Genomic DNA, 16,394 nt, shown 5'->3' on the forward strand with positions numbered 1-16,394 from the left:
ATGGCGCAATGTGAAACAGGTGTAATTTCCTTTGCTTAAAACCAAATTTCATTTCGCTTTCCTTCCCTTACGGCCCGGTTCGGGTGTCCACCGAGATATGTGAGACGCGTCATTTCTTTTCCTTAAAACCAGCTTTGTTTCACTTTCCTTCCCTTACGGGGCTCACAAAAGACAGTATATAATATAGCTTCGGTGATATTTACAACTGTATTATTGCTCGTTGTATGCGGAGATATGGAACCAAATCCCGTTCCAAACGACGCGCAAACCATGCAAACAATTTCAGAAAGCCAAATTTAAAATGAATTTGGTAAGCGCGAGTCGGGTCTCCACCGAGATATGTGAGACAGGCGAATTTCCTATCCTTCAAACACTTTATTCCACTTCCCTTCCCATACAGCGCGATTGGGGTGCCCACCGGGATATGTGAGGCTGGCGTAATTTCCTTTCCTTAAAACAAGTTTATTTCGCTTTCCATCTCTTACAGGCGCAGTTCGGGTGTCCACCGAGATATGCGAGACAGGCGTAATTTCCTTTCATTAAATTGTCCAACGGGCCAGGCGTCGCGCCGAACGTGCAGTGGGATTCTGTGGACCCCTTGGCGACGCGAGAGACTTGGACGCCTCCATTGCCGCCCTTGTGTAATTCACTACTCATTGCTGCAGTGTTATTTCTGATTTTTTTGCATTTGATCATGGTTAAGGGTGGCCGCGCGCACCAACGCACGCAGCCCCCACTACCAAAAATTATATGCTCCACCGAAGCGGTGGCAGGGGTCAGCGCGGACGCAGTGCAATGTCCGAGACGCGCCTCGACCTGGAGGTTCCCCCTTCCCAATCGGGGAATCCTCAGCATTGGGTATGCATGCCAGAAATCTGCAAGGCCTGGCGAAGCCCTTCTCTGCGACCGTATAGACGTGACTGCGAATATTGTGTTATGAGTGAATTGTAGATCCAACAACAATGATGTAAAGCGCTAATTTTAAGCATTTTAGCTTTCACTAGTTACTTCGTGCGAGACCTTTACTTAATGTGCTGCTTATTTGCTTTAATTGAGAACTAAGTTGTTTAGTCTTGCCTAAAACTCTTCAATACGTTTTCTTTCTCCCCTTACGGTGCGCAAGCCGTGCTGGAAGAAACTCGAGCTTCAGCACCACAAGTCCCTGCGCGTGTGCCTAGGCCTGCCCAAAAACTCGCAGTGCACCGCAACGTTGGCCGAGGCAGGAGCGTGGCCACTTGAGCTCCAAGCAACGCGCAGGGCATTGAATCACATCGACCGGCTTCACCGCGCACCGGACGGCAGCTCGCTGCTGCAGCGTATGCGCTCGCACCCGCGCTCACGAATGGGCGCGGCGCTGCTCGAGTATGAGCAATTGACACAAGCCCCAGCCCCCTACGGCTCCTGCTACGGCCTGCAGCCTCGGAGGTACAGCTAGAGATTGTCGGCATTGCGGGAAAGCGGAGCACACCCCTCTGTGCTGTGCAGCAGCTGGCCAGAGCCGTCATACACGAGGAGCTCCAGGGCCATCTCCTCGTGTACGCCGACGGCTCAGTGGGCCGCGACAGCTGCTCCCTTGCTGCGGCAGCTACCATCCGCGCCCTGCGACTGCACAGCCAGCAACACGCAACCTTCCTGGGCTCCACCACGGCGGAGTTGATGGGTATCCGGGTCGGGCTGGACCTGCTGCTCACCCTCGGACCTCCGCCGCCCAGGAGTGGTCTGCTGTGCGACTCCCGCGCCGCCCTCAGCCGCCTGCAATCTAACGGCCGCGGTACCCCACTAGTGCGCGAAATTCGCTCGCACATCAAGCGCCTCGCGCAGAGAGGTTGTGCCGTGCGTCCACAGTGGGTGCCCGGTCACTGCGGCATCGCAGGCAACGAAGAAGCTGACGACCTCGCGACCGCTGCACACCAACTACCTGCCAGCGATCTGCCCCTTGCGCTGGAGGACGTGCGTGCGGCCATCCATGACCATCTCCGAAAGCAGCACCCCGACCCACGCATCGCGGAAGGTGAGCGCATCGACAGTGTCACCGGCTGTCGCGCACTTACACGGTCACAACGTGCAATGATCCTCCGCGCGCGCATTGGCTGCGTGTGGCCCGGGGAACGACGAGTGCGTCACGGAATCGCGACGAGTGATATGTGTGACGGATGCGGTGCAATGGAAACACTAGAACACCTGCTCCTTCACTGTGCCGCGTTCGCCGATGCTCGTCGCGATATGCTCGCGGCCTATAGGGCGCAGGGCATACTACCAGACTCCATCAAGACTCTATTGCGTCCGCAGGGCAGTGCGCGCACTCGTGAGCGAACTTTGGTGAGCCTCTGTGCATTCCTCGAACACACGGGCTTGACGGCTCGTCTGTTATCCGTCAGGAAGTTACACGCAGTGACCGAACGCTCCGCGAGTTCTACCTTGAACGATTAATAACTGGACGCCCCACTCCAGTTGTAACCAACACAGTGCAACGAGCGTGTGTGATTTAATTCCTCTAAATGAACTAATCACGCGCACAACCTGGACACATTTCTTATTGTGTAAATAGTTTGTATATATTACTTCTCCCCCTATCCTCTCTTCCTGTCCCCTCACCTCTTTCATTTCATTTCTCCATTCTGCCTGCTATACTTTATTTCCACTGCCCCAGCTCAGGTGCTTCAGTATCGATAGCAGATGCCGGGGCTAACAAAAATCTTTTCCTTCCTTTTTACTATTATTTTTAATAAAACCACTACCACCTTCTCCCCTTACGGCGCGGTTCGGGTGTCAGCCGAGATGTGAGACAGATGCAGCGCCATTTCCTTTCCCCAAAATAATAATATTAATAATTGGTGTTGGGGGAAAAGAAATGGCACAGTATCTGTCTCGTATATCGTTGGACACCTGAACCGCGCCATAAGGGAAGAGATAAACGAGGGAGTGAAAGAAGAAAAGAAGAAAGAGGTGCCGTAGGGGAGGGCTCCAGAATAATTTCGACCACCTGGGGATCTTTGCCTTATTGCATGGCGCTGTCCCCTTGCACGCTGGTCCAGCTGTCGGCATGCAACGAGATGCTGAGCGCAGAACTAATTTTAACGCGATAGCGTTCAGGAGCTCGTGTCGCGGAAAAATGGTACCCATAGCTGCGATAAAATACTCTTCGAAAATACTGCCATGTATACCAATGTTCCCATGTGTGAAACGGGACAGGGCAAAACAGTACAGCTGAGCGGTGCTCACGGTGTTAGGTTTTCGCTCGCGACGAGAGCAGTGCAAAAGGGGAAGTACAAGTAAAGCGTCTCAGTAATTTAGACTGTCTTATAAAACGGTGTCATATCATATTGCTACCAAAACTAATTACAATAAATGGAGAATGGCACGCTAGCTGTGAATATTTGTGATACTTTTGACGCAACCATTTAGTAGGGTTGTATTGTTCAGCACATGAATTTTCCTAAGATTTCAATTGATTGGCACCAGACAGCGCCTGATTTTTTCCGGTTTTCCTACCTTGGGAAAAACAGAATAATAATAATAATAATAATAATAATAATAATAATAATAATAATAATAATAATAATTGGTTTTTGGGGAAAGGAAATCGCGCAGTATCTGTCTCACATATCGGCCTACACCTGAACCGTGCCGTAAGAGAAGGGATAAAGGAGGAAGTGAAAGAAGAAAGGAAGAAAGTGGTGCCGTTATGGAGGGCTCCGGCTTTAGCGTTTTTCCTCCATAAAAACGCAGTCGCCGCGGTCGTATTCGAACCCTGATACTCCGGATCAGTAGCTGAACGCTCTAACCACTGGGCCACCGCTGCGGGTTCGCATTTGTACCGCTGTCATGGCATTCGCTGGACGGGCGGCTTTTGGAAGCTTACTACGTCCGGGTGATGGCACAAATGGAAGAAAAAAAACGGAGGACGTTTAAGCTTCGCCTTTAAGAGTGGAACGCGACAGCGTGTTGCAGCACTGCCAGGGAGTCCAAGGAACGCCATCGCCCGTTCGGCGCGACGCCTTGCACGTTAGACAAAGCGCTCTGCTACCCACCCCGTGAAACGGACGCGCGGAGCGGCAAACCACGTAGAGGCGCTGCCAGGCGCCCTGCCGAAACGCGCCGGACTCAAGTCGTAGTCGTAGTTCGTCGGCACATCGTTCTCGACAAACCCGATGCCACGAACGCCAGCATAGCCTCCGCGCCGAATGAACGGGCAGCAAGCCGCAAGCTTCGTGGTTAACGCGCTTTGGATAATAATAGTAATAATAATAATAATAATAATAATAATAATAATAATAATAATAATAATAATAATAATAGGTTTTGGAGGAAAGGAAATGGCGCAGTATCTGTCTCATATATCTTTGGACACCTGAACCGCGCCGTAAGGGAAGGGATAAAGGAGGGAGTGAAAGAAAGGAAGAATAGGTGCCGTAGTGGAGGGCTCCGGAATAATTTCAGCCACCTGGGGATCTTTAACGTGCACTGACATTGCACAGCAAACGGGCGCTTTAGCGTTTTTCCTCCATAAAAACGCAGCCGCCGCGGTCGGGTTCGAACCCGGGAACGCCGGATCAGTAGTCGAGCGCCCTAACCACTGAGCCACCGCGGCGAGGCGCTTTGGATGTGCGCTGCGTTGTTCGCCGCTCACCGCGTGGTTCCTGCGTGCCCGCACGGCCCCACTGCGCCCGAACAAGAGATACGTCACACGCGTGACTTCCTTTCCTTGTAATCAATTTTCATTGCATTTTCTTTTCCTTACGGTGCGGTTCGGGTGTCCACAGAGATATGTGAGACAGGCCTCACTTCATTTCCTTAAAACCAATTGTCATTTCTTTTTCCGATCCGGAGTTCCCGGGTTTGAACCCGACCACGGCGGCTGGGTTTTTGTGGGGGCAAAACGCTAAGGCGCCCGTGTGCTGTGCGATTTCAGTGCACGTTAAAGATCCTCAGGTGGTCGAAATTATTCCGGAGCCCTCCATTACGGCACCTCTCTTCCTTTCTTCTTTCACTCCCTCCTTTATCCCTTCCCTTACGGTTCGGCTCGGTTCAGGTGTTCAACGATATATGAGACAGATACTGCGCTATTTCCTTTCCCTAAAAACCAATTATTATTATTAAGGCCCGCGTTCACAATCTCACCGGCATTGGTTGCGAGCTATACAAGGTGTCCAGGCTAACTTTAGCCAAGGGTTAAATATATAAGGTATTTAGGTAGGCCAGGGAAATTACATACACCTACCAACCGGCTTGCGCATCATAGGCAATATTTTGTTTTGCAATTAATTAATCAGCAACTAAGATAATTTTTCTAAATGCGTAAATATTGCCTTTAGACAGAAAATATGATTAGCAAAGTTGGAGAGCACTTTCAGAAACCCCCATTCCATTTATTTGCGATAAAGAAAGCCTCACGTGTATCTTTTTTTCCGAGCGCCAAAGAAAGCCAGCGAAATACAAAAAAGTCACATGACTAGCGCATTCGCGCGCCACGATTGTGCTGCTCTCAATCCTGGCTTAAGTGAATGAAATCAACTGCAGGCGTGGCGCGACGATCCCATTGCTCCGGCAGGCCGATATGTCGACGGTGGTTGCATCGTCACACTTGCAGCCTGGCTCGCGCGGGCGTCACAACCACCGTCGACATATGGAACGAAACGCCAGCTTTTTGTTTCGCTGACTGGACATGCAAAACGTAACGCAACAGTACTGCATTTTCGCTCGCTACTCCCTCCAGCAACTGCTGTCATCGACGCGTCACTTGTCATACGGTAACACTAAACACACCACACAAATAATGTAAGAAACAGCGCACCAGAAGGCATACTTTTTGCTGCAACGGCAGTCACAAGAAAATTCTGTGTTGCACGTGTGTCGTCTGCTATAGGGTCATCTGACAGCGCCGCCATACGGCGGACGCGCGCTCTACGGCGGGCAGAATAACCTCTGACGCTTCAGGCATGTTCTTCAGGAGGGATTGCTTATTACAGGCGGGCGTCCGCAACACGCGATTCGTCACATTCAGCGCATGCGCGTTTCTTACCGGCAGTGTCATTGCGTGCGCAAGATCAGCGCGCATTTCCTGTTGAGTGTCTAATGGCGACTTATTCTTCGATGGATTTGTATTCTTCTTGTCCCACAGCAATGTTCGTCGGCACAGCACCTACAGAAAATGTGAGTCTTTCACGTCATTTTCGTCTGTTCGACTGCACTGAGAGTCGCCCTCCAGCAGGGATCATAATAGTTTGGTTTGGTTTATGGGGGTTAACGCCCAAAGCGACTCAGGCCATGAGAGACGCCGTAGTGCAGGGCTCCGGAAATTTCGACCACCTGGGGTTCATTAACTGGCACGGGATCAAAATGATTCATTACAGCGATGTTCCGTTTCATGTGGCTTGCTCATCTGCATTGTTCTTTTTGATGGAGTTTTTATTTTTATTTTTTCAAGTTTTAAAGGTTGCCTTCGTAAGCACCGTTCGTAGTCGGTGGTAACCACGGTGCGAAGGCATCACTTCGAAATCCATGAACATCGGGAAGCAGATCCTGATTACAGCATAGATCGATTAATCTACTGAGTGTATAGAAAGCCTACACTGTCTAGCTGCAAGTATTTTCAATGGAAACCCCGAAATTAATGTTGAGTTCTTCGTCTCAATAGCTGGCGTCCGTGGGCACGTTTTCTTCACAGCGCACAATATGGCGTCTCATTAGAACGGGCATGCGAGACCCCAGTTCTACAATCCATTCGCATCGACAGAAAAAAACAGCCAAGCGGCCTTAATCCAAGGCGTAATAGAGGGACAAGTAGAAGGACAGGGCCAAGTATATAGTAGTTTTGTGGGGAACCAAAAAAAATCTTTTGTAACATGAATCGCAAGTGTACGACGGCGGCGTCCACTTCCCCGACACGTGGGAATAGCGCAAGGCGGCAGCGGTCAGACGCGAGGCCTAACGGAGCCGAGAGAGTTACACGCTGCGCAGTAGACATGGAAGGTCACCATTCATAAAAAAAAACAGTGACTTTCAATTTTCTTTTTTTCTTCGAGGAAGACTCCAGTTTTCTAGAAATGCCTCAGTACGCGGTTATAACGAAATTGAACATGCAGCCTCCACCGGCGTTCATACTGAAGCCGGGCCGGCCTTGGGTCCCGGTTTCTCTTTAGATGGTACCAAAGGTCGCTGTAAGAAGGGTCGCGACTGCCAGCAGAGCACAAAGGTGCACTCCTGATTTATCCCCTCGATGATTAGGATTATGGTGTCAATTATTATGCACTAAAAGCTACTCAGCCACCTGTAACGACGACGAACGCAACTGGCTAGGACGCCCCAGACGAAGAGCTACATTCTGAAGCAGATATGTTCCCTATCGTCACATGTCATCATCGAGCGCCACCGTTTTCAACGCAGATGGCAAGATCAAGGGGGGGGGGGGGGGGGAGGGACAATTTCCGAGTATGTTACAGCGCTCTGCGGGACTTGGTGAACGCGTGCTACTATAGCGCGTCTGAAGAGAGGCCTTGCGACCAGTTCATAATGGGACGGGCGTCAGAGAGTCTGTGAAAGACTATTGGTACTGGGATGATCAGTGATATTATAGACGGGTGTCCGCATTGCAACGCTGTGTAAACAAATAGTGGCAGACGATAGGTGGTTTGACGCAGTAGTGCAACTTGAGAGGACATATGCCGCACCGTCCGCATCAGAAGTGCGTCTGGCGACGAGGCAACGGTATAGTCAAGCCAAACAACAACTGCAACCAAATTAGTATGTGCGGTTTAGATGTTTTCATTCTTGATTCAGTTGAGTGGATTGTTTTGTCTTTTTAGGTGTGCACTTTGTAATTCGCTTATATAGGTTTCATGCGACTAAATGGTGTAAATATGGGTGTCTTCGCCTAATAAGCGTTCTTTCGTCTACCACTCGACCAGTCAGCTTTGTCTCCCTCCCTTGTAGGGCTTAGGCCCCCACCACACTTTTTTTCTTCGATAAAAGTTATTCGCTCTCTGCGTCTACAAAGAGGAGACAAACGAGGGAGCCGGAGCATGGGTGAGCAAGGGAAAAGATAGTATTGGAACACGGCAGCGTTTCGATGGAGGCCAAACGCTAAGGCGTGTTTGTGCTGTGCAATGTCAGTGCATGTTTGGGATCCCCAGCTGGTCGAAATTACTCCGGAGGCCACCTCTTTCTTCTTTCACTCCCTGCTTTATTCCTTCTATTACGGCGCGGTTCATGTGCCCGCCGATATATGAGACAGATACTGCGCCATTTCCTTTCCACAAAAAAAAACAATTTTTCAAAAATCGATTTTCCTTCCTTTCCCTGCGACCCGCCGCGGTGGCTCAGTGGTTGGGGCGCTCGACTACTGATCCGGCGTTCCCGGGTTCGAACCCGACCGCGGCGGCTGCGTTTTTATGGAGGAAAAACGCTAAAGCGCCCGTTTGCTGTGCGATGTCAGTGCACGTTAAAGATCCCCAGGTGGCTGAAATTATTCCGGAGCCCTCCACTACGGCACCTATTCTTCCTTTCTTTCACTCCCTCCTTTATCCCTTCCCTTACGGCGCGGTTCAGGTGTCCAAAGATATATGAGACAGATACTGCGCCATTTCCTTTCCTCCAAAACCTATTATTATTATTATTATTATTATTATTATTATTATTATTATTATTATTATTATTATTATTATTATTATTATTATTATTATTATTATTATTATTATTATTATCCAAAGCGCGTTAACCACGAAGCTTGCGGCTTGCTGCCCGTTCATTCGGCGCGGAGGCTATGCTGGCGTTCGTGGCATCGGGTTTGTCGAGAACGATGTGCCGACGAACTACGACTACGACTTGAGTCCGGCGCGTTTCGGCAGGGCGCCTGGCAGCGCCTCTACGTGGTTTGCCGCTCCGCGCGTCCGTTTCACGGGGTGGGTAGCAGAGCGATTTGTCTAACGTGCAAGGCGTCGCGCCGAACGGGCGATGGCGTTCCTTGGACTCCCTGGCAGTGCTGCAACACGCTGTCGCGTTCCACTCTTAAAGGCGAAGCTTAAACGTCCTCCGTTTTTTTTCTTCCATTTGTGCCATCACCCGGACGTAGTAAGCTTCCAAAAGCCGCCCGTCCAGCGAATGCCATGACAGCGGTACAAATGCGAACCCGCAGCGGTGGCCCAGTGGTTAGAGCGTTCAGCTACTGATCCGGAGTATCAGGGTTCGAATACGACCGCGGCGACTGCGTTTTTATGGAGGAAAAACGCTAAAGCCGGAGCCCTCCATAACGGCACCACTTTCTTCCTTTCTTCTTTCACTTCCTCCTTTATCCCTTCTCTTACGGCACGGTTCAGGTGTAGGCCGATATGTGAGACAGATACTGCGCGATTTCCTTTCCCCAAAAACCAATTATTATTATTATTATTATTATTATTATTATTATTATTATTATTATTATTATTATTATTATTATTATTCTGTTTTTCCCAAGGTAGGAAAACCGGAAAAAATCAGGCGCTGTCTGGTGCCAATCAATTGAAATCTTAGGAAAATTCATGTGCTGAACAATACAACCCTACTAAATGGTTGCGTCAAAAGTATCACAAATATTCACAGCTAGGAAAAACGCTAAGGCGCCCGTGTGCTGTGCGATGTCAGTGCACGTTAAAGATCCCCAGGTGGTCGAAGTTATTCCGGAGCCCTCCACTACGGCACCTCTTCCTTCACTCCCTCCTTTATCCCTTCCCTCACGGCGCGGTTCAGGTGTCCAACGATATAGGAGACAGATACTGCGCCATTTCCTTTCCTCAAAACCAATTATTATTATTTATTTCCTTGCGCTGCCGTCGCGCGCTATCAGTTGGGGCAGTGGCGTACATTGCGAGGAGGAGTAGTAATAATAATTGTTTTTTGGGGGGAAAAGAAAACGGCGCAGTATCTGTCAGTGCATGTTAAAGATCCCCAGGTGGTCAAAATTATTCCGGAGCCCTCCACTACTGACTTATTTGTTCCTCTCTTCTTTCACTCCCTCCTTTATCCCTTCCCTTACGGCGTGGTTCAGGTGTCCAACGATATACGAGACAGATACTGCGCCATTTCCTTTCCACCAAAAACCAATTATTATTATTATTATTATTATTATTATTATTATCTGTCTCGTATATCGTTGGACACCTGAATCGCGCCGCTAGGGAAGAGATCGAGGGAGTGAAAGAAAAGAGAAAGAGAGAGGTGGCGTAGTGGAGGGCTCCGGAATAATTTCGACCACCTGGGGATCTTTAACGTGCACTGACATCGCACAGCACACGGGCGCCTTAGAGGATTTTTCGTTCACGGGGAGGAGGAGGGATTTTAACGCGAGAGCGTTAAGGAGCGCGTGTCGCAGAAAAGCCGGTGTCGTTGGCCGTGAGCGAAAAGAATTACTGTGGATTAGCTCAGCTAATCCAGGATATACAAAGCGAAAGATATCGGTGTTCACGATGTTCATTTATTATCGCGCGACCAACGACCGCGCGGCATGTCAGCGTCTTATATACGGGCGAGAAGCAGGGAAGTCTGCGAGATTTCGTGCAAGTGCACAAATTACTCTCATGGGAGCATCATGTGCTACGCTGTTTCTTTCGTGAGGATACATGCTGTGCCGCCTGCCTCTTAGTCGCAAAATAAAAAAAACAGGTTTTCAACGGGTTCCACATGAATTCAAATTGAATGCAATTGGTTCCTATTGGATAATCCAAATGGACTACAGTAGTCCATTAGTTCCACGTATATGCGTGTTCAGGAAAAAATCTAACCATTTGGAACCAGTCGCATCGGTCCCAACTGGGAACCTAATAAAGCAGCGTCAGAATGCAGTTCTTGCAGGTACTTGCGCTTCTTTCACGGCACATGCAGTATGCACCGGCGAAAGGTCATACTGAAGATAGAAGCGTCAGACGGAGAAAGGACCATCCAGAAGATGCACAAGTTCCTCAATAATGATTTTCACCTATTGTATATATGTACCCCCCCAAAAATTATATATATATATATATATATATATATATATATATATATATATATATATATATATATTACAGCGACAGCTCTCACTATTCCCCGCGTCTGCGCGTTCGTGGTGCTCTGGTGCTCAAACAGCTTTCTTCAAAAGGGGATCGGTAGCAAAGAAAAAAATACAGGATTGCACTTAAAGGGCCGCAGAAAGGGGTGTTTGAGCTTGGCTTTAAAATGCTTGCACAGCGTAGAGTACAGGCCACCGAGCGTCCATGCCGCGTACGAGACCTCAAAAGCGAGCGGGAAATTTACAATACATTTTTAAAAATGACCGCTTTCGCACCTCGCGGCGACGCGCTGTGCCGGGCTTTCACGCGAAAATCTGGCAGACAACGTCACGTCGTTCAAATGACGTGAGCAGTCGGGGGTTATCATTGGTTCACAGCGCCAAATTCTTGCAGACGTCACGTGCTACCGCGGTCGCGGCCACTCCGCGCGCGCCGCAGCCGGCGGAGGTAGGGGAGGGGCCGCGTGCATGCTTTCACATTCACGGCACGCAAGTAGTCCTAATTGCCCTCCGTATTTTTTCTTGCACTTTTGGCGCATCTTAAAACATAATTTTCCTATAGTATACTTAATCTCCAGCCGAGTCTGCAGCAAGGATATGGTCCACCTACCAGAATTGTAAGAAAAAAAAACAAGTGCTCTGTGCTGTCCCAACTTTACTGCTTTGCTTTTATGGTCGGTTTATTCGGGCAGAGCCGCATAGTTCTGTGTTAAAGAAAAACACATCGGGCAACATGAGATTGTTTCCTATTTCAAGCAGTAGTATTCTGCATGTTTAATTGCAAATATGCGAAGAAAATTTCCTGTCACCTTTGTATAGAACATGTACTTTTCGATGAAGCACAAAGTGCTTTTCAAGCGGACATGGTGAATTCGAGCAGCACAGTAACGGTCATAACAATACGGAGCATGCTTCGGCAATAAAACTTTGAGGTTCGTAATACATATGCGACTAAATTCAAAGCACATCTAGGGTGTGCATAGGCACTCCGGGCCAGCAGCAGCAGCAGCACATGTTAAGAGCTGGTGCAGTTAAGAGAGCCATGCTCTTTCAGCAGTCCGAACCTTCGGAGATCGGATCTCAAATTAATTGCGTGCATAGCTGGATAACTACACCATATGACATCACAAAAAAGCGCACAAAAAATCAGTGAAAATGAAACTTAACCGCCAAAAAATCCAATCCATAGCACACACAATCTACCAGATGTCAATCTGAGGCAATCTTTCCGGCATGCCGCGGGCGGCCATGGTAGATGAAGTGCAGGGCAGCCAGCTTTCGTTCTAGTCGATAGTAAGAAACTATGGCTGGCAGCGAGGGGTAGGCAGTAACGTGCACTGTGTTACGCTTAATTAAATATGTCAATTCCATTCATGCCAAGATGTAGCAAAAATAAAGTGTACTAGAAGAGCACAGTTGGCTTACTCCCTGGTCAAGCTTCTGCTAAGCACTATACTAACTATACCCCTGCTAACAATGTGCTGGGCAAATCGCCGAACGTTTCGAGACGAGGTATGTTACAATCGAGTTTTTCAGTGTAGTGAAATTTGCACAACATAATGTTGCGACTGTTGCACCAGTAGCCATGAGTTGAAATGGCACAAAGAAAACGAGTTAATTCTTATGCATCGTAACTTGCGGCCTAAGAACACCACCGGTTATGCCCTAGGCATGGCTCGCAGCCAACAAAGTTATATCCAGTGGATATTCACCAATCCACAAGATATCAATGTCCACATGATGTTCACAAAAGCACATACTACGTCCATATATCTTCAGGCTGACGATAGTGGACGTCCATATAGCATTCATATCATGCCTATATATGGCATTCCTAGACATTCAGAGGATGTTGACCAGATATTCAGCCAGTCTATTTTCAGGTTGGGGGTGGGCTGCAGTCCCATTTATTTTATGCACTGTACAGCTCACAACAAACAAATATGATGCAAAATATGACAAAGAGAGACTGAGCAAAAACCAACAATTGCTCATTACCCAGGACAGGAAACTTCCATCTTTTGTACATAATCTGGGAATCACATTTCAAAGAATGCATGCATAGCAAGAAAAGTACACAATTGTCCCTGATAAATGCGATTTCATAAACATGTCACAAAGTATCATTTTCCTGGTATGCACGTTACCTGAAATGTCATTTCCAGCTCGTGCAAGACAGAATGAACATACATGTGTAATGAAGTTGTTAGTTGGCACCCTATATGAACTTGCATCATACTCATTCTGTTCTAGTAAGCCGTACAATGCTTAAAATAAACAAGTATAATCGAACAGCAGCAGTTCTCGTTTATTCAGAATATTCCACCACATGGGCGTACATGGGCAAGGAATATGCATAGGCACAGGCTTCAAGTATGGAAGAACATCAAGGAATACAGTCACTTGTGTTTTGCCCTCAGCCATATTTATTGCCCAGTAGCCATAATGATCAGCATCTGTTGCCACCTATTCTTTTACTCCAGGTCCTAGGAGGCCTGTGAATATAACAGTACACCGTGTTGAACAGTAGTGATGAAGCAGCAGGAAATATGGACAAAAAAAATGGGTGCACAAGAATATGCTAAAGTTAATGTTTTGCCCACATGACTTGGGTATCTTTACTGAAAAGTAACAAGAGCAAAAAGCATGCGATAAAAGCCAAGTACACAATTGTGCATCCACCACCTTACAGAGTTAAGACTGAAGTAGCTGTAATGCAAACAGTAGCACAAGTTTATTAGTTTACCCTCTAAGTCAGCTAGAAGCATCAAGGAAAAAAGTGGCACTAGTGAAAAAATAGGTATGGCACAAGAGGAAAGAAAACAGAGACCGTTAGTCAAAAACACAAATATTTCGTTAGGTTTGGAGCAGTTCAAATAAAAAGGAATCCTTAGATAAAAGCAGACCAAAATCCCAACAAAGGTGTTAATGTACCAAGATCAAATGCGACAGTGTGAATGCTCAACATGAAAAAGAAGACCAAGCCACAGCAAACTGAAACACAAGGACAATAACCAAGAAGTTCAAGTACATATATGCAACGGCACTTTTGCAGAGGTTAAAAGAAGTTAGCATGTGCAGTACAATAATGAATAATGTCGGTTGGCGACTACAGTCGGATAAAACTCAAGAATGAAGCGGCAAATGCCGCTCAAAGCAGGCCCTCCATACAGTGGCATCAACAGGTTCTCATCACATGCTGGTCAATCCACTTGCACCAGCTAGCGTGACATCGCAGATGAAAAGGGATTAACCACTGCGTCATGAAAATCGATCCACGCCATTGGCGCCAGATGTACAGTTCACCTCACCCCTATTTTTCGTTTTTTTTCCTTCTCTCCCTGTACATAACCCATTCCACATTGAGACTATGTTTGCTTTCGCGGGGGGAATAATGCCACGTGCCTAGCACGCCGCGCGGCCTCCACACTTAGTCGAAAACAGCGACAAAGCGGTGGTTGGCTCTCGAAGTGCTCTGGCTCTGTGACCTGGACCCTGGCTCTCTAATTAAAAGATCTCAGTTTTAGGTTCTCCCCGATGCCTACCTGCACGGCTCCTCAGGTCGTGACTCATATATCACCAAATTTGGTGAGGTATGTTGACTTCGTGAGGGTGGTTAACTGATGCACACAGATATGAAGTGGCAGGTGTGACAAAAGTGCAAAAAGAGCCAGTTGTGGTCTTATGAAAATGACAAGAGGACACCTTATGGCAAAGAGTAAGGGGGGGAATATTAGGGTTTTTTCATGTCCATGGTACTTGCAGTATGCTAAGCAAGCAGGATGACATGCACTGAGAAAGTGTGCACATTCTTGAGGGCATTTATTAGCAGACCAGCCAGAGCCCACATAGAATGAGGATATTGTAGATTAAGTCAGACATAGGTAGGGTACAAATGCTTTTTCGGTTCCATTACAAAAAATGTGTTCTATATGCATCAGCATGCAGCTAGATTTTGATGTTATGTAGTCAATATTAGTTGGACTCATATGAATTTTTTTAAGGTTGTAAAGAAAGAAGTCAAGGCAACTATTCTTAAAATATAATAGAGACAGGGTGAATGGTTATTAGATATGGTCAAAAATTTGTAACAAAAATTAAAGATTATAGAGATATCATTACAGAGTGTTACTGAATTCAGTTCAAAGTGATGTAATGTCAGAACTATCAGTTATTTTGCAGTAGATGACACAATAAGCAGCAAAAATAGAACTAGAAACAAAACTGAATGAACTGCTAATACAGGTCAGAAAGAATAAACATGCTAAGGAACATCCTTGAGGCATGGCCGAAAGTATGGGAACACCATGAGTTGGTTGCATTAGCAGTCACATGACGCGTTGTTAGAAAGGAAATCAGTGATTCTGCAGAAAACCAAGTAGTCAATGTTGAGGTGCCTTAGTATTATTGTATAAACCTGGAGCTAACCTGGATTGTACAAACATGGAGAAATGCCTTGGAGACATCTAAAAACAAAGCTTTTTCCAACCCAGAAGCTATAAATTAAAACATTAGAAATTGTGTCTCATGAAGGTAGCTAAACATAGAGCAGGAACAAAATGACGACGAGACAGGACAAGCGTTTGTCCTGTCTCGCCGTCGTCTTTGTACTCCTGCACTATGGTTCTTTAGTTACAATGTATCAGAACACACCCTAGCCTATTATCTTCTGACTCACTTCTTTCATGAAAGCACTTGTGGAATCAAAGCTGGGACGAGTGGGAAAACAGGTTTTTCATTGCATTTATTTTTCCCTTAATGGCCTGAAGACATTACATAAGAAGGGAGCAAAATGAACATTTTTTAACAAGAACACATCAAAATAGAGAAAGAATAATTGGATAAAGGAAAACAAAGAAACAATAACAATATGCAGCAGTTAAATGATCTTGTGAGCATTGGCGTAAATCCACGCAAATTTCAGGGAGGTACATGGCTGTCCAGCCTCCCCCCACTCTACCTAACAAGTCCTAGATGTGGTTATAGACGGAGCCGCCGCCGTCAGCAGAAGCCCATCTGACCGGAGCCCTATGCAGAGGTGTTGACGAGAGAAGGCTACAAAATTTCCCGTAGTGAAAGGCCATCACCGTCCAGCTACAAACCCTGCATAGTGCCCCATGCGCACGTAAATGCAGCACAGTGTGCCGTAATGTTTAAAGGTGGATGCTTTCCATTTGAGTACAATGGTATCCTCGCTTGTGTTCCTGACTTACGGAAAGCTGACCAATGGAAGACGCTTTGCATTTTTGGACAACCTTTGTGTAACCCATGTGGATGTGGTCCTTAGGGTTGCAGATCCCTCTCTTGGGATCTGGAGAGTGTTCGGACTTTGTAAAGCTGCTAGCCGTGCTCGAAGGGGAACTCTCTCCTTATC

The 16,394-nt window shown here is 47.2% G+C and overlaps 1 protein-coding gene and 1 non-coding gene across 2 annotated transcripts in view; one reads left to right on the forward strand and one right to left on the reverse strand.

The window, feature by feature from the left end:
• Positions 1-699: 699 nt before the first annotated feature.
• Positions 700-866, reverse strand: LOC144116606 (U1 spliceosomal RNA). Its single transcript, XR_013311932.1, has one exon. It is a non-coding gene; the product is annotated as a U1 spliceosomal RNA (small nuclear RNA).
• A 5,117-nt stretch (positions 867-5,983) lies between these two features.
• LOC144096473 (phosphatase Herzog-like) overlaps positions 5,984-16,394 on the forward strand; it is a 41,248-nt gene continuing 30,837 nt past the window's right edge. The window contains exon 1 of the mRNA XM_077629397.1: positions 5,984-6,153. Within this exon, the coding sequence (XP_077485523.1) occupies positions 6,076-6,153 (78 nt within the window). The 5' untranslated portion in view covers positions 5,984-6,075. The remainder of the gene's footprint in view (positions 6,154-16,394) is intronic.

This window comes from Amblyomma americanum, chromosome 1 (assembly GCF_052857255.1).
Source record: "Amblyomma americanum isolate KBUSLIRL-KWMA chromosome 1, ASM5285725v1, whole genome shotgun sequence".
Lineage (NCBI taxonomy): Eukaryota > Metazoa > Arthropoda > Arachnida > Ixodida > Ixodidae > Amblyomma > Amblyomma americanum.